Source organism: Accipiter gentilis, chromosome 6 (genome assembly GCF_929443795.1).
Source record: "Accipiter gentilis chromosome 6, bAccGen1.1, whole genome shotgun sequence".
Classification (NCBI taxonomy): Eukaryota; Metazoa; Chordata; class Aves; order Accipitriformes; family Accipitridae; genus Astur; species Astur gentilis.
This window is the reverse complement of record NC_064885.1, coordinates 8,299,617-8,326,686: the sequence shown is the minus strand read 5'-3', so window position 1 is coordinate 8,326,686 and position 27,070 is coordinate 8,299,617. Positions and strand designations below refer to the sequence as shown.

The window sequence follows — 27,070 nt, the reverse complement described above, 5'->3', positions numbered from 1 at the left end:
CATTCATGTAAACCATTAAATAAACAAATGCATTTACAATCCCGTAAGCCTGATATTATTAACCCTTAACATTTATCTAGTGTGTCTCTGCAGGAGCAGATCATAGCAAAGGCTCTGATCTTTTTTTAACATGTTGAGAAACTGAGTCACAGAAAGATTGGTCAGGGATGCGGAGGACAATCAGTATTACAGCAAGGATCAAAACTAAGAAATCAAATCACTGGATAGAAGAAAGACCTACTTCTTCCCATATTTTGCTTAGATACAGCTGCTTGATGCCCAGAATAAACCCTAGCTGATTGAATCTTGCTTGCAAGTTTTAAATGCCTGTTAGAAACAAATTTTGATCAAAAAATAATTTTCACTGAGGCACTGCCTTAGGGTTACTAATCTTTTGTAGCAGTTTTTCAGTGGCTTGCAATAGATATCTTTGGTTACTTGTGATCACCAACTATACAACGTGACTTCATTCCTTCCCTCAAACTAATGAACTTTCAACTGAATGGTGTATTTTTTTTTCTCCCCCAATACAGTTTTTTATTTGTGAGGGGTTTTAGGCTAGTCTGGACTTGATTTGTTTTGTGTTAGCTACCAGGCAGAAATCTCTTCAGTTCCTTGTGGACTGCACCTGCTAGATGATAAACCTGCCCTCCTACACCTCCTTCTGTATGAGCTCGTGTGGTTGAACCACTCATAACCTGGATCGCTGGGTTAAAGTCCGTGTGGGTTCCAGCTATACTAACAAGCATATATATTCATATATATATATATATATATATATATATGAGTGAAAAAAAAATAGAGGGAGTGCCATGGCAACTTTTGTCCAATGGCTTACATTTTCTTCCTTTTCCTTCCTTTGATTCAAAATTCAGCACTGGGAAAAGTGAATCTTTCTATTACAATTGGTGCTAAGCAGAGTTGCAGGGGAGAACTGTGAAACGGGTAACTTTCTTTGTATGGTTTCCTCAAGAAATTGTATTTACTGATGTTTCATTTCCTGTGTGTTTCCCCATTTATGATATGTGGATTATTAACCTGCCTGAATACAGTGGTTGTATCAGACAGATAACCTGAGGGGCACATATGGCTTTCATAAAAATATAACACCCATTTCCATCATTGTGAACCATGTCATCTACCAGTTGGGTTGCCATAAATTGCTGTGAAATGCACACAGCCTTAACCAGTAGTGAGGAGCACATAACTTAACCGTGGAGTAACTAACCATCTTAATAAATCTAAATTCACTCTTTGCTGGAGACACTTCAGGGAAAGTGGGAACAATTTCTACAGTCTGTTATCCCACGTGGTTACGGTAATGTAAAAGGGTAAGTAGAGTTGTTCTGCGGAGAGATTCCTATACCCTGCTCTGTTTCACCCTCTATGTTTGGGAATCTCTGTCTTGTGTAAAACAAATAAAAAGCACTGCCAAGCAGCTGGTTTTGCAGCCAGAGTGCCCAGCATCCTTGTTCAGGGCCATCATTAAAAGATTTCATGAAACAGCCTTAAAAATGAAAAGTTTCCTTTCTGAGAGAGAGAGAGATAATTGAACTCATTGATTTGTTTCACGGTTTGTTTGCCCTTTCATTCCCTTCCTGAGGTGCTGTTTGTTGAGGAATGTCTCCAATTGCCAGAAAGACAGTGGGGTGTCTAATATTTCCCCGCCAGCTCTCCTTTCAGCCAGAGCAGAGTACTGTGGCAAGCCTACGATATGAATTTTTAATGCAGAACTTTATAACATAGCCCTTGCAGCACGGCTGCACTACTCTCTTGAGCTTTCAGATTTAATGCTCTGATGAACAGAGCACAGACTTGGGGCATTCGACAGCGGTTGGAATTAACCCCTACATTACTGAGTGTGTAGCAGTTAATTTCCCTGTAGATTAATACAGACATGGGAGGAAAGATTCCAGATACTCCTGCATCGGAAAAGTATCAGAATAACTTGGAATTTGAGTCCCAAAATTATCTGTGATACATTTTCCCTATTTCGCTAATAATGGGAATTTTTAAGGCTATTTACTTTTCCTGGGTTCAACAATGATGCACTCATTCTGTATTGGATAAAATGACACTGTCTTGGCCGCTGTCTGATCTCTGATAATGACCCACGCTGGTAGGCTAGCTGTCGAAAAGGGGGGGGTGGGTGGGGATTAAATTAGCTCTTTAATGCATCATTATAGATTAATTTGCCATAGGAATGTTCTTCCTGATCATATCATTTAGTTGTTCATGCCGTGATTCATGATAGTTTATCTGAAGGGATTTTGCTCTGTTTGGAATATGATCTTAACTAGGTGTGGATGTTCTTATTTGTCCATCATCTTATTTACCTAGCGAGAAGTGTAGAGCCCAGCAGTGTAGATAAGTAGTCCAAATTATTACTCTTCAGGGCATTAGCACGTGTTTGTCAGTGTTGAATTTAATCTGTCGTAAAGCTGCCTATTCACCTGGCTTGTTTTAGTGTCTGGACTTTTTACTCTTCTGCAGTCTTGACTATAATAATTCTGCTTTACTGCAGTTAGTGCCACTGTGCCATTCATCGGCTTTTCTGAATCATCCCTTTACTTATTAAACAATACCAGTCCTAATGTACTATCTGGAGGAATATCGCTCTCAAAATCCTTTAAAGTCTGTCTGTGTAGTCTTTGGCTTTTCATAGCCAGTTCTTTTTAGTAGCAGAGCATGTCACAGCCAGGACTGGCCTTGTCAGGGATCTTGACAGGATTTTGTCAAGAGAAAAATGCAACGTTTGTAGGTTTAACTTTGATAATGGAGAAGGAGTCTGATGTATTTAAATTGCAATAGGACTGGTATAAGCCACAGAGAATTAGATGGGACACAGAACGTGCAGAGGTGTTAATGGCATTCGGGAGGAAGACTTAGTGAGGAGTTTGTACTCTGGTGATGTTAAACCATTTGCCTTAAGCTCTTGTGAATGAGACATGCAAGTTGTTCTTAACTGATACCACAGAAGTACATTTACACTTTTTAATCATAAATTGGCATCTCTCCTTTGGTGAGACATTTACACATTTGTTTCAGATGAGGTCTTTTAAGCAGCTTGTCTCATTGATTATAGACCCAAGATTGTCTTTACTTCCTCCACTGTTATTACTGACTCATGAGATTAAGGTTTTCAAGGCTTGTTACTAAATGCAGAGAGATCCCGTTGTTTCATTTAGTAGTTCTAGGCATCTATTAACTTCTATAAAAAAGCACTGTATTTTGATAGAAAATTTAGTTTAAGACTTTGTCTTATGGAAAGGGCACTCCTGTTTTCATGTACTGTACTGGTAATTAGCTCTACATCTTATTTTTGTTGTGTCAAGCATGGTACCTAAAACAAGGCTGATGACTCAGTTTTGCCATATGTAAAAAGGGCACATGGGGTAAGGCAAGAGTTTATTAATGTGGATAGTCTTTCAGTCCTTGGATAGAAAAGTGGAAGTGCTGTTCTGATGCTTGCATTGTAGCCTGTAAAAATAAATGTACATAAATAGAAGCACATAAAATGCATTTGCTGACCATTCATTTGAACAGTGCCATCCATTAGGTCATTCTGTGATGAATGGAAATATTCTTCTTTCCTGGACACCACACCAAAGGAAAAAAGATGCATATGGTATTTGTCATAATAATAATAATGCTGTATTACCACTGACTGCCCCATAGTATGGCCATTATAACTCACTGGAATGGGCAAGTTTAATCATTATAGCATTTTTCATTGTTTTACCTGTGTGGTGCTTTAATGTGGGAGTCTTCTGCTTTTACTGAGCCAATGTGGAAATATTTATTTAATGAGTTGTAGCAGATTTTTATATGCATAATGGTAGAGTTGAGGAGCATGACTCATAGGAAGTAAAAAGATCAACAAATTCAGTGCGTTTAACTGTTTCAAGTTCCTTGCCACTGTCCTTCCCATTTGGGGAAAGGTAATGAAGACTGCAGAGGAGCAAGAGGCAGAGTCTCCCAATCTGAATTCCAGAGATGCCCCTGCCTGACGCTCCCTGTCTTGACCCAAATCGTAGTGGTAAGCAAACAGGGGGTCTTCTAGAGTGTCTTGACTTAGGCCCTTTCAGTGATGCTCACCTTCTGTGGCTTTGAAGTTTGCCTGCATAGCTGGAATGATCTTTTCCTGTAACTGACCCAAAATAAAACATTGTTTGTTTTTTTTTTAATGGCATGTGATCAGAAGAAAGTAGGTGCTGTAGTAAGTTACATTTTTTAATTACAGATTTTGATTTTGAGATATGCAGGATCTGAATCAGGAGGCTGTATCTGGACTTGCTTAAATGTGGGGTTCAAAGCCAGAATTAATAGAAGTTCTACTTTTAAAAATGCAGGTAAATGACTGGAATGACTTACGTTTCTAGGGCAGAAGTTGAAATAATTAAATTGCAGCAGAGTGCATGATATTGGTGGCTTTGAAGATCACGGTAAGAAAGTATTCCTCGTAATAATGCAGTAGTACTTTTAATAACAGTCCTGGGTTTGTTTAGATTTGTGGAGCCAATAGGGAAATGTGCATTAGCATTGCAACTTGCCATCTGAGTGTGACAACAAACAACTCCTGCTATTTGAATGCTAACAACTGATAAGTCATTGGTATAGCCATTTGCCAGTTTAATGGCTTAAGCAGCTTAGTTTTAATTAAACAGCAGCTTCTGTGTATGATACGAGGGAAAATAATGTTCTACTTAAAGCTGAGTTGTTTAGTGTTGTCCCTAACTTGCTGAAGATACCAACAGCTTCTCTGTTTCAGCATTCAGCTGGTGCATTGTCTGCCATTTCATATGCAAAATTTGTTTGCAACAAAGCCCCTTTTGGGGGTATGGATGAGCCTTAATCTATTAGTTAAGTGCAAACTCAGCATTGCCTTGGTGGCAGCAGTTCTTCCTTGGGTGGGAAGAGCTGCATCCGTGGACTGCAGTTCCAGATGTGTTTCATCACAGAAATGTGTAGGCTGGGAGATCCTTCACTCCTTTACCAAAGGGCTCTGGGAGTAGAGGACTGGGAGCTTATGGTAAAGGGGTAAAATTTGTGCCTCCTGTCAGAAGGTGCATCTAACATGAACACAAAGCAATTGATAATCTGTTGTAGAAGGAGTGGGGGTTTTTGTGGTCTATCTGAAATTAATTTCATAGAGAGTAAGTGACTGTCAGGAAAAAGAGTCATGTCCTTTGCATATCGTTCCCTAGTACCTGGAAGCTAGAAATAAATTTTTGTTGTGTAGTTGTGCTGGAGGTGATAACCTTGTCATCTTCTGGAGTCATTTTACTAGTTCCAGAATGAGAGTTTGGTGGGGAATGACAGAGGAAGGTGGCATTGCTACTGGCAGACACAGTTCCTTTTCTTAATAATGCTGCTTTTCAACTGATATCTTTTTGAAAAGTCTTTTTTATTTTACAAGGAGTATGTGGCGTGGGATCACTGTATTCTTTGGCTGATGTCCTTTCTTTCTCAAAGAGAATGGTGTAACATGAACTTCTGCACAGCAGATGAGGATTTAACACTTAGACTACTTAAGATTAGACCTGTAACATCATGTGTAGACAACTGATTATAAACGGCCTGGATTTCAGAGTTGTTCGTTTTGATTTCTGGTATCTGAAAATGTCAGCTACGGCACTTGTTTCCCTGTTACCTGATCCCTCTGTGTGCCAAGAGCCGTGAACTCCAAATAAGTCAAAATACTTTGGAGGAATTTTTCCATCTTCTTTATTTCTCCTTTTCATTTCCCATACCTTCCTCTTCAGTCCTCACATACTATGAAAGCCTTTGAATCAGCATGGCAGTTTATGCAAAATCTGCAATTCCGATATTACACCCACATTAACAAAAATAAGGAGGCAACCAGAGGTTTTTTGAGGTTAAGAAGGTAATAAAAATCCAGAATGCACAAGGTTTAGTTCAAGTTGTGCTTATTGGGGCAAGTATTTCACGTCTTGAACTAGAACCTCTTGAGACTGATACAGCCTAGCATTGTCTGATTTATTTAATCACATTTACATGAAATCAGATATATTCATCAACAGAGAACATCATGAGCAAATTGAATGAAAGCACTACTCAACAGAATTTCTGGCTTTGATAATAGAAAATACACTGTAAGTTTTAGCGGGCAGGGCTGCTGTTTTTAGCTCAATAGCAGATCATCCACGAAGGCAATGAGGGCAAGAAGGCTACTGCTATCTGTGACTTCTCCTTTCATTCCCTGCTTGATAAATAGGTGTCCAGAGCCCCTGCCACCGAGCCTTAAGGACGTTGTTCATTAGCCCGTAGCAGTGGGAAGTGCCTACCCGGAGGCAGGAAGGAGTGACCTGCGCGGCTGTTTGTTTAGGAAGATAAGTGATGGTCTCCGTGTGGGCATGTTTGGAGAAGGAAATGTTTCCGTGTTCTTGCTCACTCCAGACTCGGGCTGGACGCTGTCCTGCCGGCGGGGCCCACCCTGTTGCACTCCGATCTTTGCCATATCGTGCACAGATTGAGGCAGAAAAGTCCTTTTTTTAACAAACAACTTGAACCTGTAACTTGTGGTTTCTCAGTTATGTGTACATAAGCTTCATTTAGTTGAATAAAATAAACAGCAGATTAGTATTTGTTTACAAGACATGGGTGAATGGATTGATTTCTATGCTTCTATTGCATTAATTATTTGGGGGAAATGCTGATAGTTTATTAAAAGTATAACTGTAGTCACAGCAAGGGGGTAGGGATTAAAGTTGTATTTTTGAATATTGCTGAAAAAAAATATGTACACAAAATGTCACATAGTAAATAATCAGCAGAGTTTTGTTAGTTACTCAAATTTGTAGCCACTTAAATTTATCAGCAGTCTTTCCTTGGCTATACATATAGATGACTGTCTTAAAATACGTTGTGACTTTTTGTGCAGGTAGAAAAAATTCACTCATCATGTCTCGTTCTTTTAAGAATTGTAAAGATACAACATTGTTGTCCTAATCATGCAGGTATGGAGCTCCCAAATTGTGCATTACTGGTCTTTAGTCATCTTGGCAAATCAAGGAGATGTTCCTGTTGCCAGTCACAAAAGGAGGACAATACAGAGTCTTTCTCAATGTCATGTGCTTCAGAGCTTATGTTATAAAACAGTTTATCCTTTTTTTTCCAGGGCTATCTACTTTTAAGGGCTTTGTTTTGTACACTGTTGCGAATACATTTGCTGCATGCATTAGTCATTTACGGTACTTAGATCCTGTACTATTAAATTGTTAACATTTGGAGCCAGCTATAATTATCTTTATTATTATTATTATTATTATTATTATTTTTAATGGGCATAGTGCTTTCTTTCCTCTCTAGCTTTCCTAAACATTGGAGGCATCTTTAAGGTACTGCAGCAGCAGTCTTTGATTTCTGTTTATACTGTTTGTTTTCTTATCTTTCTAAAATACTGTGATCACTAAGAGTTTTTTGTCTGCATGAAGTTTTTGTTTCTCTTGAATGTCTAAAATGGACATCCCAGGCAAAAATATACCTTAAAGGCATGGCCCTGCAGATTCACCATCTTCCATGACTTCTTTGCATTCGATGTCTCAGAGAGCTGCTGTGGCCGGACACCTGTGCTGCGTGAAGCAGTTCTATAAACCTGATGCAAATACCAGTTGATGTAGTTGCTTGTTGGTTTTGATACCTAAAACAATATAAGAAATGGTAGTTACCAATGTCAATCACCAGCTATTCTACTAAACGTTCTTTTTATCCATGTTCCAGTTAGTAACAGGGGGGTTTCTTTCACTTTTATTTTAAAATGTGGAAGGCCTATAAACCAGCCTTTAGTTTAACTGTTGTTTTTTCTGATGCCTTATTTGAATTTTTCCGTATCTGAAACCATAAAAGCTAGAGGTGCTTGACTTAAGCATTAATTGCACTTTTTTCCCAGTGTTTTTTGTTTGGTGGAGAAGCTGGAGGGAAGGAAAGACATTGATGGTAGTGATGTTCACATCTGGGGGACTATCCATGGACAGACATTTCTTTGAGCTTCTAATTAAGATACTGTGGATCTCAGAAATGGTGGAAGGCTCTTAGCTATGCACAGTGTGGCCAGTTGGGCTGCAGTAGTATTAAGTGAGCTCTGTGTTGATGGTCTAGATCAGTGATTTTCTGTGTGTTCTGCAAATTCCTGCAATTCCACTGGTTATTGCTAAGACATCACAGAAATAACTGTGAAAGGCAACCAGTCATACACTGTAAATGTGGTATACTAATGTTTCATCCTTTGATGGAAAACTCCAGGTAGCCTGAAAGTTAGAAAGGTTAGAAATCAGTTGTAGATCCCCTGCTGTATAAGTTTTAGCTGGGACTTGATCCTTTTAATCCAGCTGGAGAAGTATCCATAGAACAGCAATTCTTGTCTTTTCCCTTTTCATTGCCTTCATACTGTCATAGTTGTTATTGTAGTTTTAAATATACAGTATCTTGATGTTAAGTATGTCGGACCAGCTTAACTCATCAGAAAACCATTTCAGTACAGGGCTTGTAACTGATAATGGGTGTACTTTTGCCCTCTTCACTGAAAGACAGTGGCCACTAAATATAGCAGAGTGAGCTATTTTTGATTATGTAACATCTCTGTCTGTCTGTACTCTGATTAAATAATCTATTTTCTTGGCAAAGGAGTATGAGTTAATTTTCTATTATTGATCAAAAACATATTTTAGCTGTGATACAGATGACTTATTTGTCTTGCTGACTGTTGGATTGATTTTTGTCACCGCCTCATTGTCAGTGATGCTATGGCACCGTGTTCATGCAGAGCGGAGCCAGGCAGTTAGCTGGCAGTGGTGAGACATGCCAGGCACATGCCAGTTCTCACCCAGGTCAGTATTTAACAATCAATCAGTGTAATGTATGGTAGATAAGCCTTCCTCTTTCTCATAACACTTTTTGTTACTGTTTTCTGGTGAATCTATTGACTGTTACCTGTAACAACTAAACTTTTTATATTTAACGTTTCCCCACACACGTTTTTTTTGTGGTTAATTCCTATTCCCTTGTATCTTCTACCTACATAGCACTGGTATTGTAGTAATGTTAGCTGTACCAAATACCCTAAAATAAGCTACATGGCCAGGGCCTGTGGAAGACTTCATTATTGACCATTCCTGGGAACAAATTTAAGAAAAAAAAGTCCCTGGATTAAATTCGTGAGCTTTACAATGTATTCTTGCATCTTGCCCCTATAGACCCTCTCGTCCCACACCTTTTTTGTGTGTATGACAGCAGGCTGGTCTTATTTCTGATATAACATCAAATAAAATTTTGTTGCAAAATTCAGCCTGTGGCTTGGGAAGTTGATGCAGCTACAACAACCTGCAAGCGAAGGCAGGGTGGTGGGGGAAGGAGGCAGAGCTGTGTGCAGCTGGAGGGGCCAGCAAGTCTGGCCCCATCCTCTCTGCGTAACAGTTCAGAAGCAAAGGTTCCCTGAATTACTGATTTATTCCTTAATGCCATAAAAGTAGCTAAGCCTAGAGAAAATAGCGGAAGACTAGATAGGCTTTTTCTGGGAAGTTTAAAACTTTTACACGTACAGTGCAGGAACTGATGGCACAAACTGTCCCCTTAGGGTAAAAGAAGGGGAAATTCCCCTGCACTGTGGCTGTGCCAGTGTACAAGTTCATGCTCCAGATAAGTACCCAACTGAACTCAAATTGAGGAAAGAGAAGCTGCATCTTTGCAACCACTGTGTCTTCCTGGGGTGTCCCATTGAGCACAGAGCTTAGTGTGTAGGTCCACACCCAGCCCGTGTGTCTGGCTCGGCAGCTTTTACAGATCAACCCAGCTCACCGGGGCTCGCAGGTGAGACCACAGAGCCGGGCGGAGGGTATCACACCTGGAGAAATGTGGGTGCTGCAGCAGGAGGCAGAGGGGAGTGCGGTGGAGGTATGACACTTCGTGTGGTTATGGGCTTACCTTTACACCCCCAAAGGTCAGGGAACAACAAGGGAAGGGTGTTTGGCTGTTGAAGGTCTGAACAGTGTGGACTTGCTCGTGAAGCAAATGCTGGTTTTGTGGCTCTATGACCAATTGGTTAATAGAGTTAGTACTGCATTAAAAAATAGGCAAATCCAAAAGATAGATCAGTGTTGTCTTACCTCCTTTCTCTGCTACAGCTGTTTGTTACCTTTAGGAAGGATGGTTTTCACCCACTGAAGAGGCTTCTGACATCAGCGTATCTTTTGGATATAGTAGAAATGTTGAGGAATTGACGTTAGCAACAGAAAACTATCATTTCCAGTTCAAACACCCCTTCTGTAGAAATACTAAACCTGTTATATTAACTGTTGAAACAGAATAATCAAATAGTTCCATACCACAGACTACAATATTAGTCAAGCCTAAAGCTGTTTTACTTCAGCAGTATTTTAAAGGCTAAACAACTGTTGAGAGGGAAATAGAGAATTTGAAAAGTGTTTCTGCAAATAAAATTGTAAAAGGTTAAATCAGAAAATACTGCACTGTTGTCCTCCAAGGGCTTGCGGTAGTACCTAGTGTTGTTGGGTTTTGCCACGAAGGATTATTTAAAGTAATTTTGCTGTCTAATATATATCTAGTTTAGATTCTGTGTAGACAGGCAATCTGTCAATCATATTAGTGAGCATCTCTTATAATCCGATAAAACTGGAGGCTTAAGTTAGAAAAGAATTGAGCAGCTTTATATATTCAGCAAAGATGTAAAAATAAAATATGCCAGATACTCTGCTGGTACAGGTGATTCGAGTGAAGTTGTGCTGATTCACACCAGCACAGCATCTAATTGGTGCCAACCTACCATCCAGCTCCTCGACCACGTAAAACTCCTGAGGGCGACTGGAGGCTGAGTCTGCTCTTTGGGGTGCCCCACTGGAGTGAGAGCAAATCTAGAGGGAGGGAGGGGAAAGAGAGGAAAGCAACCCTCTCATCTGAAGACAAGGAGATTGTTCTGTGTCTCAGGCATCAGTCTCCATCAAGTAATAATGAACTGGTGCTTGTTGTGCAGATTTAGACAATACCTACCTTTTCTCCTTCCTCCGGTTTGTTTTCTCTATTCTGTGGTCTCCCATTCCCTCCTTTGTTTCTTTCTGCCTGCTTTTTTGCAGCTTTGTCACTCAGGTCAACAAGATTCAGGCAATTGATAGCTATAAACTGAAACTGCAAAATGGTGACATGATTGCAATTTGACAGAACTAGTGTTTCCATTCAAAGCAAAGCCGGAACAAATTGGGAAGAGAGAAAACCATATTGGTAATTTGATACATTATTATAAAGATAGCAATCGTCCTGGTTTTTAATCTTCAGCATAGCTCATGGGAAAGGTAAAGCCTACTCAAAATGTACAGTAAACACATCTCCCATCATCTTTATGCTATTTTCAGTCCATTTATTGGATAGAAGGACATCAGTTGCCTTTATCAGAGACCATGTAATGCTGTTTACTTTGATAGCCAGAAGGAAATACTTGCTTGAGTAGCTAGGAGAGAATAGGCACATCACCTAGATTCACTTCTAAAGCCAAAAGCATCTAAAGCGTTCATTCCCCAAATACATCTCCCACTTGAATACTGTGTTACTGCAGAGTCAACATTTAGCTTTTCTTTTGCACAATGTGCATGTCCTTTACATAGATAAAGGCAAAAGGCAAAAATAAGTTGCATTTTTATCCACATTCTATCACTAAATAATGCCTTTTTGTTGTCCATCTTAAACCACTGACCAGATGCTACAGGTGCATTTGTCAATGTAGGGAAGCAGGGTATTATCATATTTGGGTACTTGTTAGTAAATGTGCTTGGAGGGATATGTAAGCAGCTTGGTAAGAAATAGTGAATTGGAGATTATTGGCCTAGTGGACTTATTTATTTTGCTTCATGCCAGTAAATCCTTCAAAAGGCCTTGTAGGATATTGTCTTATACTCTGTAGTACGAGTTACCAAAGTCAGACTGGGTAGAGGGGACAGATAATGTGGAGAACTTGGGCTTTTCATCTAAGATTGAAGCAGGTATGGATTTCTCTTCTTTAGTCTGTTATATTTACCCTAATACATGTTCAGGCCACTGGAAAATTATCGTTCTCCGCAAGGTAGGAACTGATGGTCTGTTATTGCTGTGGTGGTAAACAATAATTTTCCCTTGATATATGCCTGTGGAGTGACACCTGTACATAAAATTGCTTACTGTACTGTTTTATTTTCAAACTGACTTAAATCTGTTTCACTGAATATAGACTGAGGTAAGTTAAAGAAAAGCATTTTATAGGTACTTACAGCGATGGACAAAGATACAGAGTAAGTTAGTGGGGAAACTAATAGATACCTAGATTTTCCAAATTACTGAGCTCCCCAGTTCTTTTCTGCAGTTAAGGAGAAGAAGAGATGCCGAGTGCCTCTTGAAACTCCTAAAGATGAATCTGGAATATGTACGTTGCTATAGTAAAAATTATGAACAGTGTCCAATTTTTGAGGTTATTTTTGTTTTAAAGAAAACAAACATACAGAAATATGTGATTTTAGCATTTATGTAGAATGAGGGAAGATTGTTCATTTTGGAGTTGTAACTACTCATAACCTAAAGTAATTTTTCAGGTGTCATACGGTGATTCTAAAAAAAAAAAAAAAAACCAGCAAAAAACCCCCATGACCTTGCCAGGATATATGTACCGATTTTTACACATTGTAGCTCCAGGGACATTATTGAGTAAGTTAAAATATTTGTGTGTATTTTTAGAGGATCTTTAATCAAAGCATAGACAATTCTTCCTGCTGATTCTTCACAGTTTAAGGTATTGCCATTCTGATAAAAAAGAATGACACCTAAGATGCCTGCAGTTAGGGTTTCTAATTTGGGATAAATTATCTATTTTAACTCCATCAGTAAAAACAAGTAAATTGTTGCAGGTGCTGTATTTCCAAAATGCCAAACTATTCTTATTTATTTGGGGAAACAATTATAAACCAGGTTATATGAGTTGTAGAGCAGCAGAGTTAATCAGTTAAGACTTGGTCTTTAAGGAAGTTCTTATTTCATACTTTGTTATGCATTTTTTTCAAGTCAAATAAAAAATGGCAAGTTCTGTTCTTGTGCCGTGGGAGCAGAGCAGCCTAATTGTGCGTCGGTACACATGTAGCCAGCAGCAGCACTGCATGACCACAGCCTTCAGCCCAGCTTCCTAAGGAAATGAAGCTTCCATGAGCTTGTGGTCTGTTTTACTGCCAGCCTGCTTGGTGATCAGTTTGCAGTTCATCAGTTCCCCTCCTAAATTAACTTGGATTGACGATTGATGATTGACTTCAACAGTAATTAACAGCATTAGAAATCACCAGCACAGGGAGCTCTGGTGAATCTTGTAGGAACTGGGAATGGATAGGAAGGACAGACAAAATAATCCATTTGAGTGGTGGGCTGCAGGTTGAGAGAGCAGCAGTTGCCTCTCCACTTGCTGGTCCGTCAGCCCTGTATATGTTGCTGGAAAGCATTCATAATCTGTATTTCCATTTGTGGGCTGGGAGGTAAAGAGATGACATTTAGGGGATAAGGGAGTGATTTAGAAATACTGCAGGAGGAAGTAGCAATGGGGGGCAGCTACAAAGCACAGATGGGCCAGCTGATATTATTACAATAGATACTGTCTAAACAACTTTATAGGAACAATCAATAGGAAACAGTGCTTTATTTGTATTTGGGCTTACAGGAGAATGTGTTATTTTATCCACTGACTCACCTCCATGTAGAGCATCACAGGAAACAGTGTGCAAGCTTTCAGTGTATCTCAGGTAAAACTCTACCAAATCAGGTTTTGTAATAGTGCTGACTTGTTGCTTTATAGTGAGGATTTTGCTCACTGTGGGAATCCTGTAGACTCCAAATCATGAAAATGGGTAAGAATATGCCTGACTCCACCACTTCAGAGGCTGTTGCTTGTTTTCTTCCATCAGGCCAGTGCAAAGCACCTTTTTGGAGCAAGCTGGTATTGACCAAGTCTATTAAATTTTGCACAAATGATAGCTTCTCTGTTTAATTGTGTAACAAATTAACTGACATCTAACACTCTGTGAGTAGGCTGCAGAAATGGTCAAGTCCTGACAACAGGAATAAACACCCAGACAGCAGGGCATGGACCCAGAGCTTTAAAAGTTCCCACCTGCTCTGCAGGGACATGTTCTGAAAGTCAGTGAAGTTCATGGCAGGTGAGAAAGTGTTAGGGTTTACGTGTTTGGGAGTAAATTGAACTAAGCTACCATTAGTAAAACAATCACTTCCCAAAACGACTTGCAAAGGATGCTTTCGATTAGGGTTTCTCACAGTGTGGACCACAGACCCACTAGTGGAATGAGTGAACAGAGGGGGGGCCTCTGCATTGTCTGATATGAGATGCACATTCCTCCTGCTTATGTTGGGATGAAAAAGAAATGATGGGATGGAAAACCTAGGAAACAGTGAGAAACTTGCTTTGTATATGAGGAGAGCAGCTTTCTATTAGAAAAATCTCTAAAGCTTATGTTTGCATCCTTGGGAAACAATGATTTCATCATCAAATCTAACTACAGAGTGTACCCAAAAGAACCAAAATGAGTACAATTACAGGGAACATAAGGTTTAATAATGATGCTGCCTTAATGTGATTAATAAGACTGCTGATTTCCCACGTCTTATCAGCCGACTATAACACTGTTTTGTATATTTGTTATCTCCATTATGCATTGTAGTATGGGTAGATAAATAGAAATACCATGGAGGCAACAGGAAACAAAACAAAAATAATCAAACATGTTTATCACTAGAGCATTAAAATGGCTGCTGTGGCAGACACCAGATGAATTATGCAATACATAACTTAATTCTCTGGGCCACAGATGTTTCATTTTTCCTGCAAGAAGATGATTGAACCTTGAATGACAGTTTCAGGCAGTCTTTGATTGCTCTGTGGGTCACATGCTTGATATGACCTGCATTTGAGTTGCTTTCTACATGCTGTTGCTTTATAAAACATGTAAAATTGACATCGTGTTGGCTGCTCAAGGCCAAGTCAGGAGTAATTCCATGCTTTCGATACGCTTTGTGTCCAAGTGAGGGAGAGGGAAGGGTGTCTGTGTTTAAATTCTGGTACGTTATTGAATCAACTGAAGTCAGGAGAGGGGAATTGCAGCAAGCTCTTTCAATTTGTAACAGGAGGCACTAGGAAATAGAGAGTTTGCCGCATCTGTGTCATCTTGCATTGTTAGAAAATCCTCAGAGCCGTAGTATTGGATCAGGCAGTGACTCCTGCTACCCAGGGCATAGCACAGTGCAGATTGGCAATGGCCAGGAAGGCAGCTGGAAGTATTTGTTTGTCTAAATTGGCTCCTCTGAGCATGAATGTTCGGCATAACCTGAACCTGGAGATTGTGTTCCTCACCCTGAGGACTTGATTCTGCAAGTCTGGTGGGTTTGTACTGATACTGGTGCAGTATCTCAGTCTCAGAACATTAATGCAGGTGGGATTCGGGCATAAATACATAAAAAATTAAACATCAGACAGTTCTTTCTGCTTTTCTCCATAGTCTCTAAAGGCAGGTCAAAATGATTGTACCAGAACTGAATTGTGGGGACTCCTCTCTTTGCCTGCCAGTACTAGAACCTTCAGGAACACGAGCCGACAGCTTGTGAGGGTGCGGTCTTCTCACCAGCTCCCTCAGAAGTTAGTGGAAACCAATTTTTAGGTCCATCTAAACAAGGTCATTTGTTTCTGTAGATTTCAGATGCAAAAATTACCTTGTGTTTCAACAGCCTTCTTTGAACTCCTCAGTGGCCCAAAGGATTGTCTACCAGTGGTCTGAGGTGGGAGGAAGCCCAGAATGATCCAAATCCGGACACTCCTAATTACTGATTTTAACACTAGTCATAGGGCTTTGCAGGGTAAAGCAAAAATACATTGTGAAAGAGGACATGTTTGATTATGAGACCAGGAGAAAAAGGATTTATTGCGTTTGGTTTCCGTTCTGTGATGGGCAGCATGATGGCTTGGACACAGAGTTCACAAGAGACCTGTTCTTGTGGAGAGAAAAACACAATGATAGTATGCCAGCTGCTTACATTAAGCGTTCTTTGGTTTGCAAAGTGTGCCAAGGCCATGTGTGTGTAACACTATGGGAATTACAGCTCTGGGGTTCTATGAGTTGATATATTCTGTTACATATAAGTCTTTTTTTTCTCTTTATATTTTATTGAGCGTATCAATTAGTGTCACTCATATCAATTTCTCTCTGTAGAAATGATTAAGAAAACACTGCTGATCTTTAGAAACTCTGCTCCCTAGTGTATCACTGGAATAAAGCTGATTTCTGTTGTGTTTAAAACTTTATAATTGCAAACATGATTTTCTTATCCTTGAAATCCTGACTTAATCCGTGAAAGAGAAAACAAAGTACTGTGCAGGTTTTCTTAGAAAGCAGTTTTTCTACAGACCGAAAGAGGTTTTATACTACAGGGTCTTTTCCTTCTAACGATCGAGGTGATTCTTGTCTTCTATTGTCCAAGTATTGCTCAATATCTTGGGCTTTATAAGCGGTTTCTTTAGCCTGTATCAATATTTGATGATCATTTGACATCTTTCAAGCGCCCAGGACATCATTTATTTGAAGATCATACCTGCAGCTGGTGCGACTGCATGATCCCAGTACTTACGATACTAACCTGGTATGCTTAATGAGAAGTCTTTGCATGCGATTTAGTTTATTTTTTCAGCTTGAATCTTATGCAGTGCTCTGCATGGATGCAAGGCTAGCAATGAGAGGAAACAAGAATTAATTCTAATAAAACCAAAAAACCTGGAAAAGTTAGCACTGAATCTCTACCCTTTTTGCTAGGGGAGGAGCTTGATTTAGTGTAGGATAACTGCAAAGGGGGGTCTGGACAATGTACAGTGGACATTTTACCATTCCTCAGATTAATCCAGATGACGTATTGTGTAATCGCTGGAGCACCTGAAACCAGCGTTTCTTTGATCTCTCAATTTAAAGCCTTCAGTGTTTCACTGCTTAGCAGAGAGAGGATTTTTTCTTCAATTGAGTTCCTAGGAAAGGAAACACCCAATTCATTACTAAAGTTGGTGGATTTATGAATCCCTGAACAGAGAAATTCTTTTACAAGAGGTCTGGATTTATATGACATTGGAAAAAGGATTATCTGATCTGAAGATCCTTAGAGGGTTGCTGTGAAAGAAAATATTAACCTATAGCTCTTGCAATTTGAAAAGTAGATTTGAGAACTTAGTAGTAAAAAGTGTGTGAGTTCTTGGCCTTTGATGTGCTATACTGGTTATGCTGAAATAACATTTTTTTTTTCTTTCATTGTACAACCCTTGTGTCGATGACTTTTGGAGGTTTTTTTAGCCATTAAGGTGGATTTATCTAATATGGGTGTTTGGTGGATTAGAATCATTATGAATTCTAAAAATGCCTAAACTATGTGTACAGCAATATTCATAAGATGCAAGAAAAACAGAATAAGTGGATTTTTTTATATTACCTTCTATCGGAAACTTTCTAGCAGCTTAAAAGAAAGCGTTTTGTTCTTCATACGTAGGTCCTAGAAATTAAGCAAGCCAAGTACCATGTGTACCTTGGCATGGTCTCTGAGGTGCAGGGATTAGATGAGGGCATCTACCAGCAGAGCTTAGAAAGAGTCTTGAATTTGGGTAGGAAATTTATCATCCTTCTTTTTTTACTTAAAATAAAATAAAAATAGAATTGAATATTCAAATACTGGAATGCTCTTGTGCCCTGAGTGAGTGCCGTGATCATTGGGCTGCAGGTGATTTTGACGTTGTTTAGTGATCCGAAATTACTTCCTAGACCCAGGAACCTTCCCTGATAAAAATTTTATTGAAACTTGAAAAAAATTCAATGCGCTGCTTTTTTTTTGCTTGCCTTTTTTTATTTCTCGTTTTTTGATCCTCTGGCCCTTCTCCTTCTTTTCTTCCCCTCCCAAATGTCCCAAATAACTCTTCCCATTTTGTCTTGTGCTAGCAAAGTACTAGATTATACTGCCTCTAATTTTACGAGGCTAAGATGTTTACCTAATTCAGTCAAAATTTGCTCTGTGACGATCATAGATACATGTTACAAGTAGGATTTTTCTCTTTTCCTTAATTAAACATAAATGCACATTAGTTGATAATGTATGCTTTTAGTTTGAAATTGCCTGTGTAATGTTTTAGTAATTAAAACATTTTAACAAGCCCCAGTGGCTCCATATACCGTTTGCTCTGACCGGTAAACTTATACATGTTTTTAAAGAAAACAAATGTGTGGGAAAAAATGTTGTTTGTTTTTTGCCAAACCAAAATATTAATCTGCCCTGCTAGTGAAGTTTCTTGGCCATGCCACTGACTGCAATTTCGAAAGTGTCATCTGTATTTTTCAGTTCTTCCATGTATAAAGAATCCAACAGCAGTTTCCTTCAAGGTTCAGTAAGTTTGAATGTTTAGGGGGCTGTAGCCACAAGATTTGGCAAACCATTCGCTTGTCATGTTAATAAAAAAGGAATTGTTTCTGCCTCTTTAAGCTAGTATCTAAATGAAGGAGTTGGATCAACTGGATTTTAATCATAAAGTCCAGATTCTTCTTGCTTGCAAGTGAATAGCTTCATGGTGTTTAGGGGTTTCATCTGATTTAATTTTATTTAGAAAAAGAACTGAGCTTCTTCCATGTTACCAATTCTTGAATTTGCTTGCTTGTTACGCTGTTCCAACCTAATTGGTTATCTTGATCTTAAAAAGAAAATTGAGCCTTTCTGTGGTTTTTATTTCCCATAAGCAATTGAATTGAAAAGTGGGGTGGTTTGTTTGGGTTTTTTTTTTAAAAATCCTTAAGTTCTTTTTTTTTTTATAGATGGCATGTTAGCTTTGAGGGCTCTTTCATGACTGGTAAAAGCTTATACCTTGTAAAATCTATAACTTTTAATGTGTTTTGTTTTTCACTTCAAACACAGTAGCAAGAGAAGAAATAATAGAATATTTCATGGTCATGCTGTTTCAACAGTTCAGATTCTTTTTACTTGGTGATGCTTATTCTGTAGCTCCCAATGCTTGGGCTTAAAATTTTATTTCCAAATTCCTTAGCCTGAAAGTGTTGAAACTTAGAACAAGCTATCTGTAATACAGATGGAAGAACTGTCTTGCTTACATGATTACTTTTCTGCTAACACAGAGATTATAAGGAATTAGATCAGATAAATGATTATACTATCTGTGGAATGAGAAAACACGGGGTAGATAATATTTGTTCCTGAAAACAGCTTTTACCAACTCTTTTTCTGATTATCTGTTTTAATGTTAAGAAACTATCATCCTTGACAAACCCTGAATAATGTTGGGTTGCAATGTAGAATCTGCTGTAAAACACTGTAAATATCAGTGTATTCTAGAAAAAGGTGTAATTGTTACTAATTACCCTCATTCACTGTGTCTATCTGAAGGCAGAACTTTGGGGGTTTTCTCCTTGCCTTCAGCTCTTGGGGTGACGGGGGAATGCAGGCACTCACAAGAGGCCAAGTCATGTGTTGCTTCAGGAACAAAGGAAGTTAAAAGTAAAATCATCAGATCTGTGTCTCTTATAATTGAGTTTCATTCGCATGGAATGACTTTGGTCAGAAATTTAGGGCCAGTATAGCCACGGATTTGCTAAACTTGGCCATTGTTCCCTTCAAGGTTCCCACCAGATTTTCAGTGAAAACCTGCAGGACAAGATGCTCGCAGCCTTGAGCTTGATGGTATTTTGCCTGTCAAATAGTTCCGGTGAAATAAAGAGAAATATTGAAATAGGGAGGGCTGAAAATGAGCAAATGTGGCGGATGGTGAATACGTCAAAAATTACCTGTGTGGGACTAATTCAGTCACCCAAAGTGGAGTTTCCTCGTACCTTGCAGGTTTGAATTCAACACGGTGCTTTGTAAACAATAAATCAATGCAAGTTGTTTCTGTGAGTGCATAAAAGGTGTGAGAACTGTAATTTATTTTATAATAAATACTTCTGCTAAGCAAACAGTGAATGTAGCTATTAGAGACTTTCTCAAATAAGTGATTTTAGACTGCTGAGTACCAGCTACTGATGTGGTAGTTGAGCTTTTAAAATGAAAAGACTGAATTCCTTTTGAAGATTTTTCTGCATGCTGTTGACACTTGTGCTAGGAAAGAATATAGAGTAATTTAATTCATTACTTTACTTAAAGATAACATTTATGGTTGCAGCATTAACCTCCATGGGTGTGCAGACTGCTAGGCTGGAGATGTTTTGCTTGAATATTTTTGGAGATGTTGCATCCTTCTATTAGGTGTGGGGAGACAGATTGTGTGTGGAAAAGCTACGTAGAAAAAATGTATGAGGGAAAGGGGAGTTCAGGATCAGTCAGCTGGTGTGTCTGGATGCAAGGACAAAGGGACAATTTTGCCCTTGGCTACAGTTTGACACTTCTACTGGATTTAGTCAGAATTATCTGTGCACACTGAAGGGCAGAAATGTCATTTTTATGGCGTTCTATATCCTCAGTCGCTTTTTTTTGTAATTGGCTTCGTATACCAGTGCTGTAATAGAGCTCTTAAATCCTGACCCCAGCTGAAATGGCATACAAATACTGGTATTAATACTTCTGTCCATTTTAAATACAGGATTGTCCTGAGTCTTTCTACCTCATTTTTCAGGCACCGTCCTGTGTTTCAGCCTGTTTTACTGGCAGCCACGCACCTTTCCGCTGGCCTGGGGTGCTCCTCTGCTTTACTGCTCTTGGTATCATCTCCCCTCGGTCCTTTGGCCTCACACCTCCCTCTGTTCCTTCTCTCGCTCTGCTGTCTTCATCTGTTTCCCTACCCTTGACTCCCTTCCCTTGCTTCTGTGACCTTTAAGGGTGGCTGAGGGTCCTTTGATGGGTCCAGACCCCCTTGCAGTTCTGCCTCTTCCTGCTCATCTCTTCTGCATCAGAGTCGTCTTCTCTTCTCCAAAAAAAAAAAAGTTCCCTTCGCTGAATTGAAAAACAACTTTTCTGCTCCCAAAGCAGGGCACTTTTCCTCTCCTGGTCCAAGCGTTTTAGGCTTCTGAGTCCTTTGCTCTTCTCAGGTTTTGCAGTTTTTCAGACCTTTGGCTGATACCTGGCACCCCCTGTTTGGGAGGAAAGGCAGTGATTTTATTGTTCTCCAAACCCTACAGAGAAGTGAGTGGAAACTGGATTCGCTTAAGCTGTAGCCGGCGTGTTGGGATGGGACATTCCCAGCTCTGATCTGGGAGGCATGTGACACAATCCAGACATCATTTACTGGCTCCATATAACCTGAGGCATTCACACATAAATTCAGCCTGAATGAATAAGCTTATATAAAGAGGATCCTTAAACTATCCTGGCTAAAAATATTTGTAACACTCTGGGAAACTTTTTTTGTGCGTTAGGATGCTCTCTCCGCTCTTATCTCTGTTACAGATTCATAATGGGGTCACTTGCATGGTCTTAGGGACATCTTTTCCATGTGAAATAGTGTAATTTCTTTAAGTGGGTTAGCAAGTATTTTGGGGCTGAAGTCTAAAACAAAAGATGTTTCACAACTACAGAGGCTAAAGAGATCAAAAGTGTTATTGTAGGCTTATGTTAACCTGTCCAGGTGAGTCTTCTGACTACTCCCTGCACACTTTGAATCCTTATTTGCCCAAGGAGTGATTGTTCAATTCAGTAACTAATGTTTATTATTTATTATTAATTCAGAACGTCATGTGATGGTATCTTTCCAATGTAAGAGCACATCAGCTTCTCCTGCACAAGAAGACACATGTTAATCTGTTTTCCATTATTGTCCAGAAGATTTTTTCAAATGTCAATTCATGTTGCCCTGACAACATTAAAGGCTGTAATTAAAAATAATTTGCCATTAACTTACATACATACACATTTACTTACTATGATCTTTTACTGCATCTCCCTAAGTGTGCATGCAGAAACCTAAAATGCTGATGAAGAGCAAGTCAATATTCAGTGTAATGATCCAGTGTCGAGTGTGCCAGTACCCTGATGTACTTCAATTAACCATCTTTCCCAGCAACACCTGCACCGAAAAATGGATCTTCTGTGGGATCAGCAGAAAAACAAACCCTGACTTTTCTGCATTGGCAGAGGAAGGGAATTCCAGTATTTCACAGCTTATACTGATAATGATCTGCTACAGATTAAAAACAAAAAACAGACTTTATAGTGTTGGCAGATTGCAAAAGGACTTGCTGGTTAAAGCTGCTGTTCATAGGAGATGAGGATAGTGTTTATTGCTTCCATATGGTCCAGAGATATAAGACAGGCATAATGTCTTGGGAGAAGTAATATGTCTTATTATACTGATACAGAATATACTTTTAGGTCTGTAGGCCCTTTTCCTGGTACCTTTCACAGGTGAGAGCATGTGTGTGAAATATTTGCCCATGATTCAGCATGATGATAAAAAAAGATTGCTTAAGGATTGGATCCATTTGTGTGAACGAAGTCTTAGAAATGCTGGGGTTTTTGAAGGGTCAGGGCTGGTAGCTGCCACCTAAGACACGTATGTGAAGGATCTGTTTTTCCTTGACTACCTGTATAGTTTCCAACCTTTCGATTTTCCTGTTCAGCTTTGTAGCGTGCATTAAGAGCCTGAGTCTAAATCTAGAGTTTCATAAATTTGTGTCAAAAAACTCTTATCTGCATAATGTAAAATTAAATTTCGTGGTCTCTTTGACCTTGTGATATTTTTTTTCTAGCCAAATTTAGAACCAAACTTCTAGGCACACTGGAACAGAAGAGTAACAGGCCACTTTCATGTATGTGTATACAAGTAGTTGACTGAAGAACTGTAGTCTTTTTGACTTTGCCATAATCATCACTTGTGAAGCACAGTTACATGTAGGAAAGATGACACTGCCCTTCTGCAGAAGGTTGGGGAGTAAGATCTTCAAAGATCTGATAAATATGCTCACATATCAATACGCTTATTTCATTGCAAAAGGGGAACAGGCAAAGGAATTGGAGACTTGCAAACCAGTCCCCAGAGCTGAAACCCAAGAGGATTTCACCAGTCAGAAGACTGGCTGATCAGTCTTACTGTGTCCTTTTAAAAAAATATTGAAAATTGATGATGTTTGTATGAATGTTGCAATTGTACTGTGCATGAACTCATATAGCAGGCATTCTTCATGTGATAACAGTACTTCTGCTCTCTTGTTCTCCCAGGGCTGATGAAATCGAGATGATCATGACAGACCTTGAAAGAGCAAATCAGGTAGGATTTTAAATGAGTCCCCCATAAAATTCTAAGTGTCACTGATTTTTTTGTTTCTTCTCTTTTGGATTTCATGACAGTTCTTTTATATGCACTTAGCAGTCATAACTGTGTAGAGTAAGAAAATATGCAAATTCAGAGAAAAATACAGCTCTTTAGGGATACTCTGTAAGGATCGTACGCACAGCAGAGTAGTGCTTGCCATGTATTTACCTTCTAATAATTTAAACTTAAGTTTCCCACTATAGTTATTCTTGGGTTTATGTTTCTAAATCCATCATGTTGGCCCCTACTCGGATGTGCAGGTAACTGCCTGAATTAAAGGGCCTCTGCCCTGCAGTGGCAGGGCTGCCAGCAGCCTGACCTGGGGAGGCCTGACCTTCTGCTGCAGCTCTAGCTTTTGTGGACTTTTCTTTTTCCTTCCTTTTCTGTTATGTTTTTAGCGTATTAATTTTTAGCAAGGGTTGGATCAGACTGTGCCATGCAGGAGAACAAAGAAATTGTAATTTGTTCCTGCAGATCCTAATTTGGTAGACTGTGAAATGTCCCTCCCACGTTCCTTCACAGTGCACACACTCCTGAGAAAGTGGCACAGTCGTATGGAACTTTTTAAAATACAAAGTTTTAAAAGAAAAAAAAACCAACACCCAAGCAAAGTGCTCTTGTGGTCCAGTCTGTACTTTGAGTGACTGTTTCAGGTGAAGAAGGAGATGTGTATGGACATGGGGGATTCACAGGTGATACAGGCAACGGGTGATGGTTTCACAGAGGGAAACCTCAACCAGGCATTTGCTTATCAGTGAACTTCATTAATCCCTCTGTCAGGTAAAATCAGAGATTACAGATCTTAAGTCTCTCAGGTTATGGTTTTATAATCCAGTTTAAGCTTACCTAAGAGCAGCTCTCTTCTAAGAAGAATAGTTGCACCTCCTTTCCCGCCATGTGGTCCTGCTGCACGCCTCATGCTGTCGGTAGTGGTTGTGGAGCCTCACCATGAGCCAGACCAGGTCACTGATCCTGTTGAAAACTAACCCTGCCTCCAGCTGCTGCTTTGTTTTGTCTGTTTCCTTTTGCCAGACCAGCTTTCAGCCCCCACACCCCCCAGGAGTTGAGAAGTATAGCAAGTATATTGTCCTTTACATTAGTTCTTTATAAATTAGAAAAATACTAATGAAGCAGAAGGCAGATTGGTAAGTTGTTGTGTTGATTATTTAGTCAGTAAAAGAAAATTGAGGTTTGCACAGTAGGTTTTTAGTTCTGTCAAAGAACTTTTGTAGATAGCATTAAATATTGACGAAAGTGCTAGTAATTATTTGAAAATCTGTAGACCTTTTAGAAATTATGTAGGTGTTAAAGATGTTTTGGTAGAATTATTTTGTGATTTTTGCAAAGGCAGTACGTTTTGCAAAGTTGTAGCAATGATCTACCCAGTAGGTTTTTTCTTTTCTCATAGTACAAAGGTGGTTGTAGTTACAGAACAGGTATTTATGATTTCCTCATTGCCATACTAAAATGGAATATATCTATTTATACAGAAAGGCTAAAGATATTTTCCTAACTGGAACACACCTGCAGTGTGGGGTTTTTTTTTACTTTATTGGGGTTTTTTTTTTTTTAATTACTCAAAATTTATAACTGCTTATGTGCATAACCTTTAGTTTGGTTGTAATTCAGCAAACTCTGAATCTCTATGCAAACATCAGTGTTCAATTCATCTGAGGTGTTGTAAAGCCAGAAGAAGCAATTGTCTCTCTCCTTTGCCCATCTCCCCCTCCTCTGGTTCCCCCTCCCAGCTGCTGTGCTCCTGTCCCCTCCCTAACAGCCACTTTTGCAATTGGGGGACCCTTCATTGAGTCCATTGAGCTCAGGAACTGCAGAAAAGCCTGAATTTGGGGTGAAGGGACCAGTTTTGTTTTCTGGGGGTTTAGCAAATTAAGGCAGCTCAACAAAACATCGGAGAAGCAGCAGCGCTGAGATGAGGGATGTGAGGGGAGCGTGTGGCCTCGGAGGAGATGGCAAAGGAGAAGTTCACCAGTGGATGAGCAGGAGCAGCGAGGTGCTGGAGTAGCTCAGCTGGTTTGCTGGAGCATGCCCATAGTCCTTGTCTTGTGTGATGCTTTACCTTTATAAAACACTTCTATAAATTGTAGCTAAGTAATCTTTGTAGCAGCAATTCCTGTGTTTTACCTCTTAATAGTTGAAAAAAAAATTGGAAGAAATTAAATCCATTGCACAGGCCAGAAAGTGAGTTTGCATCAGGCTGAAGTGTTACAATTGCAGAAACAAGTACTTAACATAATTATGTATTTAATAGTGAAATTAACATTTCCTTTTACCATTTCAGTACTTATTCCCCATTATTAAGGCTACCTTTAAAGAGTAGTGCTCAGCATGACTCCTACTTTGAGGATAGACTGCCTTGCTGATTTTGATGTGATGTTTTGCTGCTCTGGAATTAACACTGACCCAAACGACTGGGATTCGGAGCAGAAATTTACAGAACAGCGAAGTGTTTCCACTGAAAATGTGAAAAATATTTGCTGTAAATTTTTAAATATGTGAAAAATATTTGCTGTAAATTTTTAAATATCTGATATTTCTTTAAAATCCCTTTCTCAGTTACAGTCCTTTTTAAATCCAGAGCTGGCATTTCTGAACTTCCCTTCCTTTATGTGAGGACACCTCTCTGACTCTTAAGAGGTGGGGAGTGGCAGTTCCCTCTCCAATTCTGCAGCAATGAGGGGGTGGATGTACTCATTGCCGTTGATCCAGGTGTGACGAAAGCCATGGGGACAGAGTTGATGATGTAACTCTCGCCCTCGTGTCGTGTTGGGCAAAGCGTGGACTGTTCTTAGTCTTCAGACTCCATCACCTTTCTTCTCCCACTGTTTTTTCCTCATTTAGATCCTCAAATTGTTTCATGCAGGAGCTTTCTGGGCTTGTTTGTGTGCTATCATCCCCAGAAGAAATTACAAGCTCATAGACATAATTACCTTAAAATACCAGTGAGCTTTGCAATTTTCTGCTTAGAAACAAACAGGGGTAGTGACTGCAAAGCCCGGTTTCTCTCTATTGTATCGTTAACACAAGGTATAAACTGAATTTTCCCCCAAACCGTAACCCTAACCAAGGAGAGAAATAAATCCCTCACTTGAGTGGAGCCAAGCTGGGGTTAGAGGGGTTTGGAAACGGGTGCTGGAGGTAGGGATGTGGTGGCAGCACGGCTGCTGGGATGACAGCCCTTCCTCGGCTACTAATCCAGGCACTCAGTGCAGTTAATCCAAGGTCTCGAGTGGGGTTTTGCAGCAGGGCTAGTCTCATTCAGACTGACACAGCTCAAACGGAGTAATTAAAGTACACCAATTTACACCCACTGTGAGGGTGAGGCGGGTCCTGGCCGGGCTGTAGGTGTCAGTGGTAGCCAGTGGAGTAACCCTTCCACCTTGAAGTCCTGAGAGCTATAAACTGGTACAAAAAGGACAAGAATAGTGCATTAAAACGGCTCGTCTACTTTCACCTGCCTCAAGAGGAGCCATTAGCTCCATGATGTGTAGCTTTAGCAGGGGTGTAAAGTCTGAAGCCAATAGCCCCCGCTTGCTTTAGCGGTAAGATGCAACTGCATCATCTGCAAGACAGCAGAAGAGCTGGGGGTCTGTTATCGCTCTCTGATTCTCTCCTCATCCCCAAGGTTGTATGACTTGTGTGGCTTGGGTCTGTAAAGGGCTGAAGTGAAATATAACTAAATGCAATAGGAATGGCTTATTTTCACTCTACTAACCCGCCAGCTCGATAACGAAAATA

The 27,070-nt window shown here is 39.7% G+C and overlaps 2 protein-coding genes across 11 annotated transcripts in view; one reads left to right on the top strand and one right to left on the bottom strand.

The window, feature by feature from the left end:
• Positions 1-27,070, bottom strand: part of RABEP1 (rabaptin, RAB GTPase binding effector protein 1) — an 847,425-nt gene that overhangs the window by 646,116 nt on the left and 174,239 nt on the right. The window lies entirely within an intron of this gene.
• Positions 1-27,070, top strand: part of CUX1 (cut like homeobox 1) — a 283,260-nt gene that overhangs the window by 157,585 nt on the left and 98,605 nt on the right. For all 10 annotated transcript variants that reach the window (XM_049801967.1, XM_049801965.1, XM_049801964.1 and 7 more), the window contains exon 9: positions 23,221-23,269. In XM_049801967.1, coding sequence (XP_049657924.1) covers positions 23,221-23,269 — 49 coding nt within the window. The remainder of the gene's footprint in view (positions 1-23,220; positions 23,270-27,070) is intronic.